This window comes from Macaca nemestrina, chromosome 2 (assembly GCF_043159975.1).
Source record: "Macaca nemestrina isolate mMacNem1 chromosome 2, mMacNem.hap1, whole genome shotgun sequence".
In the NCBI taxonomy this organism is placed as follows: Eukaryota; Metazoa; Chordata; class Mammalia; order Primates; family Cercopithecidae; genus Macaca; species Macaca nemestrina.
Window position 1 is genome coordinate 171,533,114 of NC_092126.1, and position 18,361 is coordinate 171,551,474.

Sequence of the window (18,361 nt, forward strand, 5' to 3'; positions counted from 1 at the left end):
GAGTCCCCAGCCTTGCTCCCTGCTCTGTAGACTGAATTCTACCAGCCCTGCTTTATAAATCTGACCCTTATTAACAGTCTCAGAATTTGAGTCCTGTCTCCTGTCTCAATTTCTAGATGCAAGAGCCTGCACATTTTCTTAATGATCTCAATGACAAAGTTCAACTGTAAGAAGTCCCTTAGAATAAACCTAGGAAAGTCAGGTAAGCCACTCTGGTTTCCTCAGTAGGATCAGGAGCACATCTGTCCCTGGAGATACAGACTTAAGCCAAAGTTACTTGCCCTTTATGTGACAGTGTGAATTATAGCTCTTTCCACTAGTCAGATGATTCTTCTAATTACAGTATTTCTAAGCTGTGATTTAGAGAATTAACTTTAAAATAAGACTCCTTTATCTAGATTTCTGAAAACTTCATAGTATTCTGGTTTCCTGTATATATACTGCTACTTAATCTCACAAATTGGCTGCTCTCAATTTAGCAGGTTATTTTTCAGGCTACCATGTACTGTTGGAAGATATAAAAAGATAAGTTATGACTTCACTTCTCAAGTGTTTATGTTCTAGTTAAGAAGACAAAACCTACCAGAAGGCAATTAACCACAAAGGATACACTGTGGATAACACCAGCTGAAGTTAAAGGAATTCAAGAGAGAAATGGCTGGCTGTGGGAATTAGCAAAATCTTTGTAAAGAAAGGAAGAGGATGTTCATGAGAGAAGATAAAGGAAAGCAAGACTTTTGGGGAACAGTGAGGACGACAGTCTGACAGTTAACTGTTCAAAATGTGTCTATGGGGAAATATTTGTGTGTGTATGCTTTATGTGATTTTATGTTACATAAATCATATCACTAAGTTAAAAAATAAAAGCCATCAGATAAATAGGTTTATCTCCATTTTAAAAATGTAATTCTTCAGGCTGGGCATGGTGGATCACGCCTGTAATCCCAGCACTTTGGCAGTCCAAGGCGGATGGATCATGAGGTCAGGAGTTCAAGACCAGCCTGACCAAGGCGGTGAAACCCCATCTCTATTCAAAATACAAAAATTAGCCAGGCACGGTGGCAGATGCCTGTAATCCCAGCTACTCAGGAGGCTGAGGCAGAAAAATCACTAGAACCTGGGCAGTCAAGGTTACGGTGAGCTGAGATCATGCCATTGCACTCCAGCCTGGGCAACAGAGTGAGACTTCATCTCAAAATATATATGTGTGTATACATATAATGTATATATATTTCTTCCATGCCACCTCCATATTTTAAAATGTGGCCATATTTAAAAGTAGATTTAAAAGCTTAAAATACCCTTTGAAAAAGTATTTGCAAGATGAATTTAATGGCAGATTAGAGGCTTTCAGTGTGCCTCAGCCACTTGGAAATAGCAAGATAGTGCATAAAAATTACCTCCGTGAGCATAGAAGGAAATTCAAGAAGGAAAATGGGAATCCACTGGAATCATGAGGGACACCCCAGATCCCAGAGAGGAGAACACTGGCAAACACCCCCCATGACGGCATCTACCTCATAAAAGTGAGTGAAGCCCCAGTATATGAGAGAAGTAGAGAGCTTCCCTTTGTGACTCATCTTTCTACTGGAGATCCAAGCAACCCAGGCCAAGGGAGACCACTTGGTTTCCCCCTAGACCTTGAGTTAACTTAGGAGAAAGGCACTGGAGAAAGTTGTAGACATTTTCCCAGACCTGGGATGAGAGCAGGATGCCATTTTTAATCCAGTCACATGAAAAGTCAGTCATTCTTGGGTGACTGAGCAGTGTGGCTATGCAGGCATTTTAGTCTCAAGCCAGAGACTGAACACCCTGTTCTGGAGCAGAACACTGCCAGAATTGTGGAAAGTGCCTCAACAGTAGGTGCTAGAATTGTGCTTTTCCCCATTGCAAGTCTAGGGTAGGAGGAAAACTGCTACACCTGTATTTTCTCCCGGGTAGTGAGACTTGCAGCCAGGGCCAGCTTGGCAACCAGGAACTTATCTGTATGTGCCATTGCTAGGTGCCTTATCCTGCTCCCCTGAGACTGTGGTGCAGTGGGGCCCTCTCTGCTCAAACTCCAGGTAGAAATACAGGTATTTGGAGCAGTCATTCTCCTTGTTCAGCATCCTAAACCATCCCACCCTTCCTGGACACAGATCATGGTGCAGTGGGGCTCCCTCTGCTCCCTACCCAGTCAGATCTCAGGTGTTCAGAGCACCCGTTTGCCTTGTTCAGCAGCTTGAGCCACATAACCCTTTCTGGACATAGATCATGGTACAATGGGGCTCTCTGCTTCACACCCAGGCAGACCTCCAGGCATTTGGAATACCCATTCACCTGGTTCAGCAACCTAAGCTGTGCCATCCTCCCTAGACATAGATTGTGGTGCAGAAGGGCTGTCTCTGCCCCAAGCCCAGGGAGATCTCCAGACATTTGGGGCACCTGTTTGCCTGGTTCAAGAGCCTGAGCCACCCCATCCTTTCTGCACATAGATCATGGTACGGCAGGGTTCTCTCCACTTCACACTTAGGCAGATCTCCAGGCATTTGGATTACTCACTCACTGGATCAGCAACCTGACCCACCCCATCCTTTCTGTGCAGAGAGATCTGGTGTGTGTTACTCTCTCTCTGCTTCATGCCCAGGCAGATCACCAGGCATTCAGAGTACCCACTGACCTGGTTCAACAGCCTGAGCCACCCCACCCTTCCTGAATCATGATGCGCTGGGACTGTCTGCTCCAAGCCCAGGCAGATCTCCAGGCATTCAGATTATGCACTCACTGGATCAGCAGCCTGACCTAACTGCTCCCCGCTCTTCCTGTGCAGATATTTTGGTACAGGGGGACCTTCTCTGCTCCATGCTCACACAGATCTGCAGGCATTCAGAGCACATGCTTCCTTGGACCAGCACCCTGAGTCATCCTACCCCTCCTGTGCAGAGGTCTTGGTGCAGGGGGGCCATCTCTGCTCCACACACAAGCAGATCTCATGCATCTGAAGCACCCACTCTTCCAGATTAGGAGCTTAGGTTGCCCCACATCCCTGTGCAGAGAACTCAGAGCCAAGGTTTCCCAACTCCATTCCCAGACACACCAGTGAGTACCTGAGGACACCCACTGGTTCTCTATTGGCACTGGTTCTTGCACCTGCTATCAGGAGACCTGCAGAAAGACCTGCCCAGTCAAGACACACCCTTTATGGCTCCTACTCCCCATCCCCTCAGGGCTGAGCAGAGAACTCAGACCACTGTGCATATTAGGAATTAGTCCATTGCCTAAAACAATAGTTTCTGCCAGTAAACATGAATAAAGTATTACCTAAACACATTGGCCACAGCCAGCTCTTACTGTAAGTGCCATCTACACGCTTGTAGGATGAACTGAACAGCCCAATATAAAACCTGCCAAAACTCTTATTAAGACATAGAGCTATAGTAGCAAAGCCAAAACAGCATTCTGTATAGTCATACCACCTAGGGAGTGGGGAAAAGGGAAGGGAAAAATAAAAAAAATAAACTAATAATAATATTGTTAAAGGGAAAAAAGGAAAATTCTACTCACATGAAAAGAATTACAAAAATTAGAAGTGCCAGTGTCTCCAGATGAGAAAGAACCCATGCAAGAATTCTGGCACCATGAAAAATCTGAATGTAGTAACACCACCAAAGGATTGCACTAGCTCTCCAGCAATGGTCCCTAACCAAAACTCAGAGATACAGATAAGGCAGTCAAAGCATGGATTGTAAGGAAGATTAATGAGATCCAAGATGAAGTTGGAAATTAACACAAAGAAACCTTAAAACAATCCAGGAAATGAAAGAAGAGATAAACACTTTAAAAAAAATCAATCAGGGCTTCTGGAATTGGAAAACTCACCCAAAAATTTTCAAAATACAATTGAAAACTTTATCAATAGACTAAACCAAGGAGAAGAATGAATTTCAGAGCTTGAAGACCACTCTTTTGAACTAACCCAGTCTGCCTGAAATAAAGTTTAAAAGAATTTTTAAAATGAGCAAAGTCTTTGAGAAATATGGGATTATATAAAGAGATCAAACCTATGAATTATTGGCATTCCCTAGAGAAGGAGAAAAGTCAAACAACCTGTAGAATATATTTCAGGAAATAATTCAAGAAAACTTCTTTAATCTTGCTAGAGATGTAGATATCCAGATACAAAAACCTAGAGACAGTATACAAAATGAACATCCCCAACACATCACCAGACTGTCCAAGGTCAATGCCAAAGAAAAAATTTTAAAGTCAGAGAAATAGGGTAGATAACATACAATGGGAACTCCATGAGGCTAACAGCAGACTTCTCAGCAGAAACCTTACAAGCCAGGAGAGACTAGGGGCCTATATTCACCATTCTGAAAGAAAGAAAATTCCAACCAAGAATTTCATATCTTGCCAAACTAAGCTTTATAAGCAAAGGAAAATTAAAATATTTTCCAGACAAGAAAGTGCTAAGGGAATTCATTACCATGAGACCACCCTTACAAGAGACTGTTAAGAAAGTTCTAAACAAGGAAACAAAAGAATGGCACCTGCTACCACAAAAACTCACCTATGTACATACCTTGCAGGCCATATAAAACAAAAGCACAATAGAAACTGCACAATAGACAGCTAACAACTTCATAGTAGGATCAAAATTTACATATCAATATGAATCTTGAATGTAAATGGTCTAAACACCCCCATGTAAAAGGCATAGAGTAGCACGTTGAATTTAAAAAATAAGACCTATCCTTCAAGAAACCCATCTCACACATAATGACAGCAATGAGCTAAAAGTAAAGGGCTAGAGAAAGATCTACCATGCAAATGTAAAACAAAAAAGAGCAGGGGTCACTATTTTTATATCAGATAAAACAGACTTTACATTGGAAACAGTAAAAACGGACAAAGAAGTGCATTATGTAATGATAAGGGATTCAATTTAACAAGAAGACTTAACCATCCTAAATTTACATGCACCCAATATTGGAGCACCTAAGTTCATAAAACACATACTTCTAGATGTATGAAAAGGCTTAGATAGTCACACAATAATAGTGAGGGACTTCAACTCCCCACTGACAATATTAGACAGATTGAGGCAGAAAAGTAACAAAGAAATTCTGGACTTGAACTCAACACTTGGACCTAATAGACATCTACTGCATACTCCACCCATCAACCACAATATATATTATTCTCATCTGCACACAAAAAATATTCCAAGATTGACCACATGCTCATCCATAAAGCAAGTCTCAATCAATTCAAAAGAATCAAAATCATACCAACCATACTCTTGGACAGCAGTGGAATAAAAATAGAAATGAATGCCAAGAAGATCTCTCAAAACCACACAATTACATGGAAATTAAACAATTGACTTCTGACTGATGTTTCAGTAGACAATTAAATCAAAAAAATACTTTGAAATAAATTAAAACAGAGACACAACATACCAACGTCTCTGGGATACAGCAAAACTAGTGTTAAGCATAAAGTTTATAACACTAAATGCCTACCTCAAAAGTTAGAAAGATCTCAAATTAACAGTCTAATTTCACAACTAGAGGAACTAGAAAAACAAGAACAAATGAGCTACAAAGCTAGCAGAAGAAGAGAAATAACTAAAATCAGAGAACTGAACAAAATTAAGACAGAAAAATCCATACAAAGAATCAATGGAAATAAAGTCGGTTTTTTGAAAGGATAAACAAAATCAGTAGATCACTAGCTAGATTAAAGAAAAAAGAGAGATCCAAATAAGCACAATCAGAAATGACAAAGGTGACATTGTAACCAATCCCACAGAAATACAACAGATCCTTGAAGACTATTATAAACACCTCTACACACACAAACTAGAAAATATAGACGAAATGGTGTATCAGTCCATTTTCGTGCTGCTGATAAAGACATACTTGAGACTGGGCAATTTATGAAAGAAAGAGGTTTACTGGATTTACAGTTCCATGTGGCTGGGAGGCTTCACAATTATGGCAGAAGGTGAAAGACACATCTCATACAGTGGCAGACAAGAGAAGAGAGCTTGGGCAGGGAAACTCCCCCTTATATAATCATCAGATCTCATAAGACTTATTCACTATCATGAGAACAGCACAAGAAAGATGTCCCCGTGATTCAACTACCTCCCATCAGGTCCCTCACACAACATGTGTGAATTTAAGATGAGATTTGGGTGGAAACACAGCCAAACCATATCAAATAGATAAATTTCTGGGACCACACAATCTCCCAAGATCGAATCAGGAAGAAATTGAAAAACTGAACAGACCAATATCAGGTTCCAAAATTGAATCCATAAAAAACCCTACCAACCAAAAAAAAAAAAAAAAAAAAGAAAATGCCCAGGGCAGATGGATTCACAGCCAAATTCTACCAGATACACAAAGAGAAGAAGAGCTAGTACCAATTCTACTGAAACTATTTCAAAAAAAATCAATGAGAAGGAACTCCTCCCTAACTCATTCTACAAAGCCAACATCACCCTGATACCAAAATCTGGCAAAACACAATGAAAAAAGAAAACTACAGGCCAATATTCCCAATCAACATAGACGTGGAAATTCTCAACAAAATTTTAGCAAATTAAATCCAGCAGCACATCAAAGAGTTAATATACCATGATCAAGTAGGCTTTATTTCTGGGATGCAAGTCTGGTTCAACATCCAGCAAATCAATAACTGTGGTCCACCACATAAACAGAATCAAAAACAAAACCATATGATCATCTCAATAGACATAAAGGAAGCTTTTGATAAGATCCAATATCTCTTCATGATAAAAAGCCTCAACAGACTAGGCACTGAAGGAACACACTTCAAAATAATAGGAGCCATCAAGCTCCTATTATTTTTGGGACAAGTCCACGGCCAATATCATACTGAATGGGCAAAAGCTGGACCCATTCCCTTTGAGAACTGGAACAAGAAAAGGATGCCCATTCCCACTACTCCTATTCAACATAATACTAGAAATGCTAGCCAAAGCAATTAGGCAAAAGAAAGAAATAAAAGTCATCCAAATAAGAAAAAGAAGTCAAACTATTTCTCTTTGCAGGCAATATGATTTTATATTTAAAACACCCTAAGGACTCTACCAAAAGGCTTCTGGAGGTGACAAACAACTTCAGCAAAGTTTCAGGATGCAGAATCAATGTACAAAAATCAGTAGGATTTCTATACACCAATGTTCAAGGTGAGAGTCAAATCAAGGACACACTCCCATTTACAATATCCACACACACACACCCCTTAGGAATACATGCAACCAAGGAGGTAAAAGATTTCTATAAAGAGAATGACAAAATACTGCTGAAAGAAATCACAGATGACATAAACAAATGAAGAAACATTCCATGCTTGTGGATTGGAAGAATAAATATTGTTAAAATAGCCATACTGCCCAAAAAAATCTACAGATTCAACACTATTCATATTGAATTACCAACATAATTTTTCACAGAATTAGAAAAAAATGGCTGTGTGTGGTGGCTCATGCCTGTAATTCCAGCACTTTAGGAGGCCAAGGCGGATGAATTGCAAGATCAGGAGTTTGAGACCACCCTGGCCAACATGGTGAAATCCCATCTCTACTAAAAATACAAAACATTAGCTGGGTTTCATGGTGGGCACCTGTAATCCCTACTACTCAGGAGGCTGAGGCAGAAGAACCACTTGAACCCAGGAGGCAGAGGTTGCAGTGAGCCAGGATCACGCCATTGCACTCCAGCTTGGGTGACAGTGCAAGACTCTGTCTCAAAAAAAACAAACAAACAAACAAACAAAAAAAAACAAAAAGCCAGGACATCACAATACTATAAAAGCATAGTAACCAAAGCAGCGTGCTACCGGTACAAAAACAGACACATAGACCAATGGAACAGAATAGAGAACCTATAAACAATCTAGTCTTCAACAAAGTTGACAATACAAGCAATGGGGAAAGGACTCCCTATTCAATAACTGGTACTAGGATAACTGACTAGCCATATACAGAGGAATGAAACTGAAACTATTTCATTCTTTCCCCTACCTTTCACTGTATGCAAAACTTCACTCAAGATGGATTAAAGGTTTAAATGTAAGACCTCGAACTATAAGAATCCTAGAAGACAACCTAGGAAGCACTATTCTCCACACTGGCCTTGGCAAATAATTTATGACTAAGTCTTCAAAAGCAATTGCAACAAAAACAGAAACTGACAAGGAGGACCTAATTAAACGAAAGAGTTTCTGCCCAGCAGAATAAACTATCAATAGAATAAACAGACAACCTACAGTGTGGGAGAAAATACTCCCAAACTGTGCATCCGACAAAAGCCTAATATCCAGAATTTATAAAGAACTTAAACAATTGAACAAGCAAAAAACAACGCCATTAAAAATGCATGAAAGACATGGACAGATGTGTCTCAAATGAAGACATATAAGCAGCCAACAAACATGAAAAGGTGCTCATCATCACTAATCATTAGAGAAATACAAATCTAAACCACAATGAGATACTATCTCACACCATTCAGAATGACTGTTATTAAAAAGTCAAAAACAACAGATATGAGGAGGCTGCAGAGAAAAGCAAACGTATACACTGTTAGCGGGAATGTAAACTAGTTCAGCCACTATGGACAGTAGTTTGGAGATTTCTCAAAGAACTTGAAACAGAACTACCATTTGATGCAGCAATGGCATCACTGGGGATTATATATACATACAAATTATTCTAACAAAAAGACACATGCACTTGCATGTTCATCATAGCACCACTTACAATAAATAGCAAAGACATGGAATCAACTGAGGTGTTCATCAGTGGTGGGTTGAATGAAGAAAATGTGGTTCATATATGCCATGAAACACTATACAGCCACAAAAAAGACCCAAATCATGTCCTTTGCAGCAATATGGATGCAGCTGAAACCCATTATCCTAAGTAAATTAACACAGCAAAAGAAAACCAAATATTGCATGTTCTCACTTATAAGTGGAAGTTAAACATTGGGTACTCGTGGATGTAAAGATGGCAACATTAGACACCGGGGATTTCTACAGAGGGAAGGGAGTGAGGGGTCAAGGGTTGAAAAACTAACTGCTGGGTGTTATGCTCAGTACCTGGGTGATGGAATTATTTGAATCCTAAGCCCATCATAACGCAATATACCCAGGTAACAAACTTGCACATGTATCCCCGGAATCTAAAATAAAAATTGGAAAAAAAAAAGATTTTTAAAAAATTATTGCCCAAAGAATACTTTCATATATTATCAGCAGATATTCTCTTTTTTGTATATTGAATTTAAGTCAGAATGATTTAGGTAATGTTTAATGCATTAATCTCTTTTACCTCAAGAAAGTAATACTGTCATAGAAAGCAGAAGGAAATATAAGGAGGTGCTGGAGATTGATAATCTTCTTGGCAGGAGGAAACCCAAGTCAGCAGTTTCTTATATAATCCTATAATAATAAAAGCAGTTCAAGAATGGTCCAAAAAAAGAATTAATTACTAACAATAAGATCAATATCTGTACCTTGGAATAATGTGTACAAGATGATTAGGAAAACACTGTAATTTCAACAGGCAAACTATGAACAACTAATTCAAGTAAAAGACAATACCTAACAATGGGGAAAATAGTAATCTAAGAAATGCAAATTTAAAAAAAATAAAGTATTAGCATTTGCTTTTTTAATTGACAAATTTTTTATTCATTGGTAAAATCTATTTCCTTTGAAATAGAAGAGGAAATAGATGAAAATTGAGAGATATTGATTTTCTCATATTTTGCTGGTAGAAGAGTAATAACAACTTGTAACAAAGTTAGAAGAATGCTCACACACTTTGAATTAGTGATTATACTTCCAGGGATTAATCCAAAGTAAATTATTCTTACAGTAAATGTGTATAAAACATCCAAGGCACCACTACTTTTAATGACAAAAGAAAGAGCTCAAGTGTCTAACAACAAGATTGTCTACAGAACATCCATATGAGGAAATATCATGCAACCATTAAAAGGGTTGGTTGTACAGGTCAATGTAAAATATGAAGAGGAAGGCAAAATATGCAACATACAACACATACACATCTTTTGACATGAAAAGGGTCTCGAAAAGATCAATACAAATTAATTATGGAATTAGAAGGATGAGAGTAGGAGTGGTTTTGTTCACTTCTCTCATTTTATGTGGTTCTATTGATTTTATAATCAAAAACATGATTATGAAACTGTTAAACATTATTGAAATATAAATTATTTGAAAGTTATTTATTTCTTCTTAACACCCTTTGCATTCAGCAATACTGGTTTGATGAGAGGGGGTTTTTATAGTCTGAACTGAAGCTCAATGAGTGGTAATGGATTAAGTCAATCCTTCTCACAATGGACAATCCTCCTCCTGACAATCCATAAACTATACCTGTTCATTTTAGCAGGCATCAGTGGCTTTTCAGACTCTGACTCCTAGGTTAAATCATTCTGCCACCACTCTATGAATGACAAGGTATTCACACTCACGTGCTCAATTCCTTCCTTGGCCTTAGCAAAAATGACCAAGTGTTTCTTATGGGAATCAAATTGACCCTCTAATACATCCTACTCTTGTAAGTCACTCTTGTAAGTTGTAAGTCAATGTTGAAAATACCAAAGCCCTCTATGCTTTTGTTTTTTCTTTGCACTTCTATTAGGAAAGAGTGAGACTGTTATGAAGACTGAAGCATGTATTAATACTGTGGCTATGAGAGGCGTCCTGCTGTAGAAACACACTTCCCTACATCAAGGAGCAACATCAAGTTGGATCCTATGTGGACGATCTTGGTGCTAAGCAGAAAAGAAGTTTGGACCTTGAGACCAGCCAGTTCAACACATATACTTTTTGCAGAATTTCCTTGATTTAAAATATTCGTTATTTTAAATATACAAAACATTTTAGAAATTCTTAGAGTAAATTTTAGTCTTAGAGCCAGAAAATAAGCTTATAGCCATCTAGATATTTTGCATATTGCTCTTACAGCAATAATGGTTTGGTTCACTTTATGAAAAATAAAATGTATTAAAATATAGTTTAAATGTTGTTCTTGATCCAAGTATTGATTTGTTTCACTCGTTGCACTTCACTCATCTCGGTAGCTCTCAGAGAATTATAATAGTGAGGAATGAAAACTGATTCAGACTGAATCCGGCAACTTAGGCCTAAGTGAAACTTTCAGTAATCATTTTATTCACCATTATACTCACAGCAATGAGCACAATGCCTGGCGTGTAATTTGAGAAAATAGTCTTAACAGTGACGAGTTAGTCCATGCTTTCTCTATTGGAGGCATCCAACACATGCCATAGAGTTATGATGAACTCATTTTGTAACAATCATATAAGGTAAGTACAATTATTCCCAATTTATGAATGAGTAAACTGAAAATCTTACAACTAGGAAGAGGCAGGGCAGAGATTTGAAAACAAGTTATAAAACATATCCCTCTAACATGGTAAGCCCTAAATACATACCTGAAGAATTAATAAAAATTTAAAGCTACGTCTTCAGAGCCAGACTTCCGCCTGGGGGTTTGGAAATCTCAATGCTATGCCAAATAACCGGTGGTGGGCACAGTTTTAGAAGCCAAGTATGGCGGCTCCTGTCACAAAAGTGTCCTTGTAGAAAAGACAGCTTGGTTTGTTTCTGTTGACAATGTCAAATCAAACTGCTACCACTTCTCTCCACAACTAACCGTAACCAGTTTTTTTCCCGGTGATGATGACCTGACAGCTGTTAAGTGTTTAAGGAATCCCATTAATGAGAACCCCTCCTCTCCTGAGTTCTGAACCAACTGAAAATTGTGATAAAGGGTTAAAGCAGATGGAGATTAAAACATTCACAAGCTCACCATTGTTACTCATGGAGCTGACATTAGATCATGTGGTTGCCTTCTTTACTCTAGAATTGGAAAGATTGACTACTGTAGGCATTTGTCATTAAGCTTAATGCAGAGCTGAGAACAGTAGAAAATGCAGGATTTCTAAGACTAAATTTACTCCAAAAAATATCAGGAAGAAGGGGATTAACAAAGAATGTCCAGGTTCTACTTCCAAATTCATCAACCAAATAAACCACCTCTCTTCAGTAGAACAAATGAGAAAATGAAGATGGGCAGCAATATAAAGGCAATGGAGAGGTCAGCCCTTGATCTAGAGCAAGCACCAGGAGAGGGAAGAAGTGCTCTCCACCAACAGTAGCTGTTACTTAAGGAGAGCCTAATGTATCTTCTGATATGCTATTCTGAGTGCTTTTCCCTCATTAGCTTATGCAGTCATATGAATTTTGGGAGGTACGTACCATCATTAGTTCCATTTTGCCAAGGAAGTAATGGAGCTTAGAGCATGCAAATAAATTGCTCAAAGTCACACAGCTAGGCATGATGACACGGATTTAAATCCTCCAAGTACAATCAGTATAACGCTTTTTAAGTTATTTAGATTTTATTATGGAAATTTAAGCCATTGAAGAAGTATTGCATACACTCCATTACATTAGTCACTGTCAATGTCATGGACTAGGTTTGTGTACTGGATTGTAAACCTTTTCCCTGTGGGAAAGGGCCACTACACAAGACACTGGAATATAAAATCCTTGTACCATGCATGATGTATATAACCAGCTTTATCTTCAGGGCATGGTGGGTTATGTGCCTAGGGCTCTGCTTTTACCTGAAAGAATGTAATGTACAGACTTTGGCTGAGGAGGGTGCTTAGAGCTCACTTTCATTTGGCTCTTCAGAGGAAACCTGCTTATTTGCTTACAATGCCCGGAACATTGTCTGCTTTTAAAATTTTTATATAAAAGGCTTTCCTTGGTCCATTGACCCTTGAATATTTTTGTAATTTAGCTTTATTCTTTAACTTTTATAATGCTTAAACCTGGTTTGTACTTTTTCTGCAGATACTTAACTTATCTTCCCTATTCTATATTAGTTTTACTAATGAAAAACAGGAAACTTTGCAAATGAAGAAACATTCTCCCCAAGGGTCATTCATTCTCAGAGAAGTTCTGTGCCACCCTCCTGGTGGTTGCAGCTATGAGAGCACTCCCAGTGAACTGAAAAAGTTCCCATTCTGTTTCTAGACAATCATCTCTGGATTACCATGGCTCCCGCAAAGTCAATAGAGCTATGTGCTGAAATCTCTTCACCGGAAAGCAAAAGTCCAACCCCAACGTTCACCTAGAGAGTTACTGAAACTCTGTTATCTCCTCTTTAAACAAAATACTTTTTTGTATGGAATAGCAGCAATTAATAGTTACAGTTTTCAAACACATAACTATCTGACATTAGCTAGGACCACTAATCAGCTCATATTCTGTATCACAAAGTATATAGGTAGAAAGTTCTATTCAGGAAGATTCCTCAGTACTCTGTCACCATGCAGCCTTTATCCTCTTTTAAAGGGAAGAAGAATAGGGAAGTCTTAACTAAACTATTTGACTCCTGGTTCTGTAAGAAGTCTTAAAGAAACCACTTCTTTTCCCATAATAAAATGCCCCAAAAGAGTTTTCTTTCTGCATAAATAGTTCTCCCAATTCCCTTTCCTCTTTTCATCATTGCCAGAAAGTGACTGGACTAGGACTAGAATTATCCCATCTAGGCCTTTGAAACTGCAGGAGTGTCTAGAATCACTCTTATCACTCACTCTTATCCTAAAGGTCTCTAACGTGCCTTGTGCTGAGGCCAGCCCAGATTGTGAAAACCGCGTAAGAACTGGGAAGCCTTGACACACTAAACATGCTAATATACTACCCCTTATTGACACATTGGAGCGATGTAGACCAGGTTTCCAAGTCAACCTTATCTTTCAACAAGTACTTATTAAGTAGGACAACAAATGGATAAATCCACACCCTGTTTGATATATCCTAGCTCTGTCACTTCCTATTGGGATATCCTTGAGCAAGTCACTTGAGCCTGGTGTTCTCATCTACCACAAAGAGGAAATAGTATTTATTCCACAGAATTCTTACATGAAGAAATTAGAAATTGTATCTAAAGCATTTAACAGAGTTCCTGGATTATTAGCAAGCTCTCAACAAATACTTATTTTGATTATACTTTTCTATGATCTTCAAAGGATAGAGCAAAACAGTCATTGGTCATTAATTTTTTACAGCAATGCCAAAGGATAGGAAAGAAAATTTAAAAATCTCAACCCAAATGTTCTCTGATTTCCCTATCATCTGCTAACAAATATCCAGACTTTTATTTCCAATTCAACACATACAGTTTCTTACATATGTTAGAAATATAGTTTCTTACATGTGTTAGGCACGAGGGTTAACACTGAGAAGAATAAAGAGTGAATCTGTGATTCAAAGATTTGTTATCTGGGCTTCTTTGTGTGGCGGTGTGTTGCTCTACTCATTTATGGAGAGAAGATGTATTATTTATAGTCCAGTCAGTTTCACAGCAGTAAATCTGTATATTATAAATATCCTGCTCTTTCATGCTACTTTACACAACTGATGGATAGCTAACACTTCCACAGCTCAGCTTCTCCATCTAGCGGCCTGAGTAAAACAGACGCTGGAAAGCAATTCCTAACCTTCCCCTAAATTACAATGGGCAGGTTGATTTCCAGAACTCACCCTACCATGGCTCTCTGGACTGAAAGACTCCTTTAGACAATATTGGAACTAATTAAGCCACCCTTGGAGCAGCATCCAGGCTGTGTCTGCTCAGGCTGCCCCAACCAGGGTCTGGGATCTGTTCATTCATACTGGTGAGAAGTCAACAATAGCCCTACTCACTGGCTAAGCACCCTGTCCATGTTGTCTCTCTTTCACAATGCTAAGATGTTCTGGTCTCCTGCTGCTAGCCTCTAGGTAGTGCAAAAGGTGCTGAGGCCACTGAGGAGGTGGCACTTTTAGGTTAGATTGATTGCTTTTCTTTTTTTCTGAAGGCAACAGGGAAGAGACAGGTTAGTTATAATGATATATGAAGATTCCTTCAGACTCTCGCATATACATACCTCTTTTTTTCACACACAAAATGGCCAGACCACTGGTTGTCATCCCAGATTTTCCATACGCAAGGAAGAAGCATTCGATAATTTGGAACACATACTCTATTTTTTATTGTCATTATCCAGCCTGGGTAAGGGAATGGTTTTGAAAGAGGAGAATAGGAGAAACAGACTAGGGTACCCCTAGGTTTCTTAGATCTATATGCAGTAGAAACTTCTAATTTTTAATATAAGCTTTGTTAAGAATATTCTTTTTTACTTCAATGCTTCCTTTAATTTATTGATGGGAGGATTTTCCTGATTTTCAAATATTTACAAAATAAGAAAATTCACCACCGTAACATCTTTCCTAGAGTCAATTACCTGAGGGATTCATGAAAAAAAAAAAAAGATTAATGGGGCTACTATTGGGGAAACAGAATTAAAAGCAAAATCTCCTGCTATTTCAGAAAACCTGTCCACAAAAATAGAAGAGAAAGAAAACACTCTTATTGCTGAATAAATATTCAACCAGAATGTAATGTGCACCACAGGCAATCCCCTAAAGAGATTACAAAAACAGAAGGAAATATTCCCCTTTTATATACCAAGAAGATATCCTACATTGCACACATTTTCTCAAGACAATGACTAGTATTCAAATAAGAGGACTTGACAGCACCGTTTGTCACATCGAGTTTATCTGAAATTATTTTTGTAATATATTTGCTAATTGCCCTTAAAAATGAATTTTCCCTTTCTTTTTGATTGGAGGGAGATTTGCAATTTGGAGTCAGGTGTCAACTGAAGTTAGGCTCTAGAGAATTGTATTCTGGAATACTTGAGCATGGAGACTGCACATGGATGTTAGGGTGTGTGCTCTGAGATAAACGAAAGCTACAGTGAGAGAACATAACCAATCCCAAAGATAATTTCAAAGAACAACGACAGCAAAGATTAGGTGGGAGTAGTATTTGACAGTGCTTATTTGATATTGTCTGTTAAAGCAGCAAACTAGATTGTACAAGTCATTAAAGTTGTGACCTTCTTGTACATGAATTTTCTAGCCAGTTTCCTTTCCTTTGCAAGAGGTAACAAAATATGAAACCCTAGAACGTGTGAGAAGTTCAGACATTAGGTAGGTATAAGCAGGCTCTCTGTCCAGGGCTATTTTCTGTCCTGCAGGGGCTAGTGAGTCTTGGGTATTTTTATTTTATTCTCACATTTGTGTTTTTTTAGAAAAGTGAATGGTCAATAATGGCTTATCTTTTATAATAAAATCTTCTGTTTTTAATAAGCTGCTCCTGGAAATCCCTCACAGAGCCAAAAGGAAGTTTGGAAAGCAGCTATATGGAGAAGAATGATGTGGGGTGAATCTGGGGTTGCACAACTAGTACCCTAGTTTCTGGGAAATTGTTTCTTCAAAGCCCACTCTCCATGCTTCTCCTGCCTGTTTTAGATAGGACCTTTACATTACTCAAGGACAAGCAATAAAATATTTTGCACTTTGTTTTATTTCTTTCAAGGAACTTCGTAAGAGCAGTCCTGTATCTGCTTTTCTTGCCATTGAACCCACAGTGCCCAGCACATAGTGGGCACTCAACACATACTTCTTAAAGGAATGAACAAACAGATGAGTGACCAAACTAGAAACAACCATCAAATATAAGGATAATACAAAAACCGATGATTCCGGTCCCCAGATTTCTTTCTTTTTTAACCTTTTTTCTATTGAGATTCATTTATATGCAGTGAAATCCACCCTTATTAGTATACAGTTCTATGAATTATGAGAAATGCATACAGTCATGTGGCCACTAACACAATCAAGATAAAGAACAACAACAAAAAATTTCCTCCTGTCCTTTGAAAGTCAACATCTCCCCCACCTTTTGCTCCTGGCAACGCTAGTATGTTTTCTGTTCCTATGGTTTCACCTTATCTTGAATGTCACAGAAGGTAGGCTTTAAGTCTGGTCTCTTTCACTTAGTATAATGCATTTGAGATTGATCCTAGTTATTGCATGTATTAATAGTCCACTCCTTTTCAATGATGGTCAGGATTCTGCTGTGTGGATGTAATATAACACGGAGATTATTTAGCAATTCACTCAATGGAGATCAGTTGGGCTATTTCCAGGGTTTTTCGGCTATTATGAGTAAAACATATATAAAAATTTATACACACATTCTTAGAGGATGTAAGTTTCACTTGGCTAAATGCCTAGGAGTGAAATTGCTAGGTTGTACAGTAAGTCTATGTTCAATTTTGTAAGAAATTGTCATACTTCTGAGATGGGAGAGTCCCCTTGACCCCTTCTCGGGACTTGCGACAGGGGTGTGGCCTACTTACTTGGCCACCACCATACTTAAACTCTCTGTGGGAGCGGGAGCACACAGGCAAGAGGGTGCCAGGGCTGGGGTGAGCACTTTTGAGCTCCAGCCCAACAGCAGCATCTAGAGATGTGTTACAATTAATGCTCTTTTAGCAGTTGCCATTCGTGGACAGCTCAATTTTAACCCACTCAGTGGAGAGTCAGGGTGACGGCCTTTTACACCCTGCCTTCTTGGTACCCGGGTTCTTGTTTGGCATCCAGGCATAATCAGGTTGCATGAATGGTTTGAAAGGTGTTGAATGTGGAGGATTTTATTAAATGGTGGAAGTGGCTTTCAGTGGAAGGGGAGCTGGAAAGGGGATGGTACAGAAAGAAGGTGATCTTTCCCTGAAGCCTGCTGTCTCTGGCCAGGCTCCTCTCTGAAGTCATGCCACCCGAAGCTAAGCCGCATCTCTGACACTCAGTTGCTTCTCCTCTTGATGTTCAGCTGCTTGTCTCTCTGCCAGCTGAGGTCTGGGGTTTATATGGGTTTATATGGGCACAGAATAGGGGGGCTGGACAGGCCAAACAGTAACATTTGGGCAGGATAACAGGGATAACCGTTCTCATTTAGGGCTGCAGTTTCAAGGCTTGAGGGTGGGACCTTTGCCAGTGAGCCACCCTCTTCTATCCAGTAAAGCCATCTGCCTTCTGTCCTTATCGCTTCTTTCCAAAAAGGCTGTCATTTTGCATTCTCATCAGCAAAGAATGAGACTTCCAGTTGCTCTGTTTACCTTGCCATGACTTGATATTGTCAGGGTTTTACAGCCATTGTAATAAGTGTGTAAAAGTGTTCCACTGTGCATTTGATTTACACTTCCCTAATGACTACAATGTTCATCATCTTTTAATGGTCATCTGTATAGTTCCTTTGGTGAAGTGTCTGTTCAAATATTTTGCCTATTTTGTTATTGGGTGTTTGTTTTCAGATTTGAGAGTTGTTGATACTGTATTTCTTACAGGTCTGTGGCTTGACTGTTTTAACCTCCTTCTGACG

General features: G+C 38.8%; 1 protein-coding gene across 10 annotated transcripts in view; it reads left to right on the plus strand.

Annotated features, from left to right (window-relative positions):
* The window catches only part of LOC105470402 (solute carrier family 9 member C1), a 134,916-nt gene extending 123,853 nt beyond the window's left edge, over positions 1-11,063 (plus strand). For 5 of the 10 annotated variants that reach the window (XM_011722371.3, XM_071092430.1, XM_011722372.3 and 2 more), the window contains 2 exons: positions 117-202; positions 10,694-11,062. In XM_011722371.3, coding sequence (XP_011720673.2) covers positions 117-170 — 54 coding nt within the window. In that variant the 3' untranslated portion in view covers positions 171-202; positions 10,694-11,062. Of the gene's footprint in view, positions 1-116; positions 203-564; positions 894-10,693 lie in introns of those variants that run through there. The other 5 variants (XM_071092429.1, XM_024789316.2, XM_011722377.3 and 2 more) reach the window with 3 other exon arrangements.
* Positions 11,064-18,361: the final 7,298 nt, after the last annotated feature.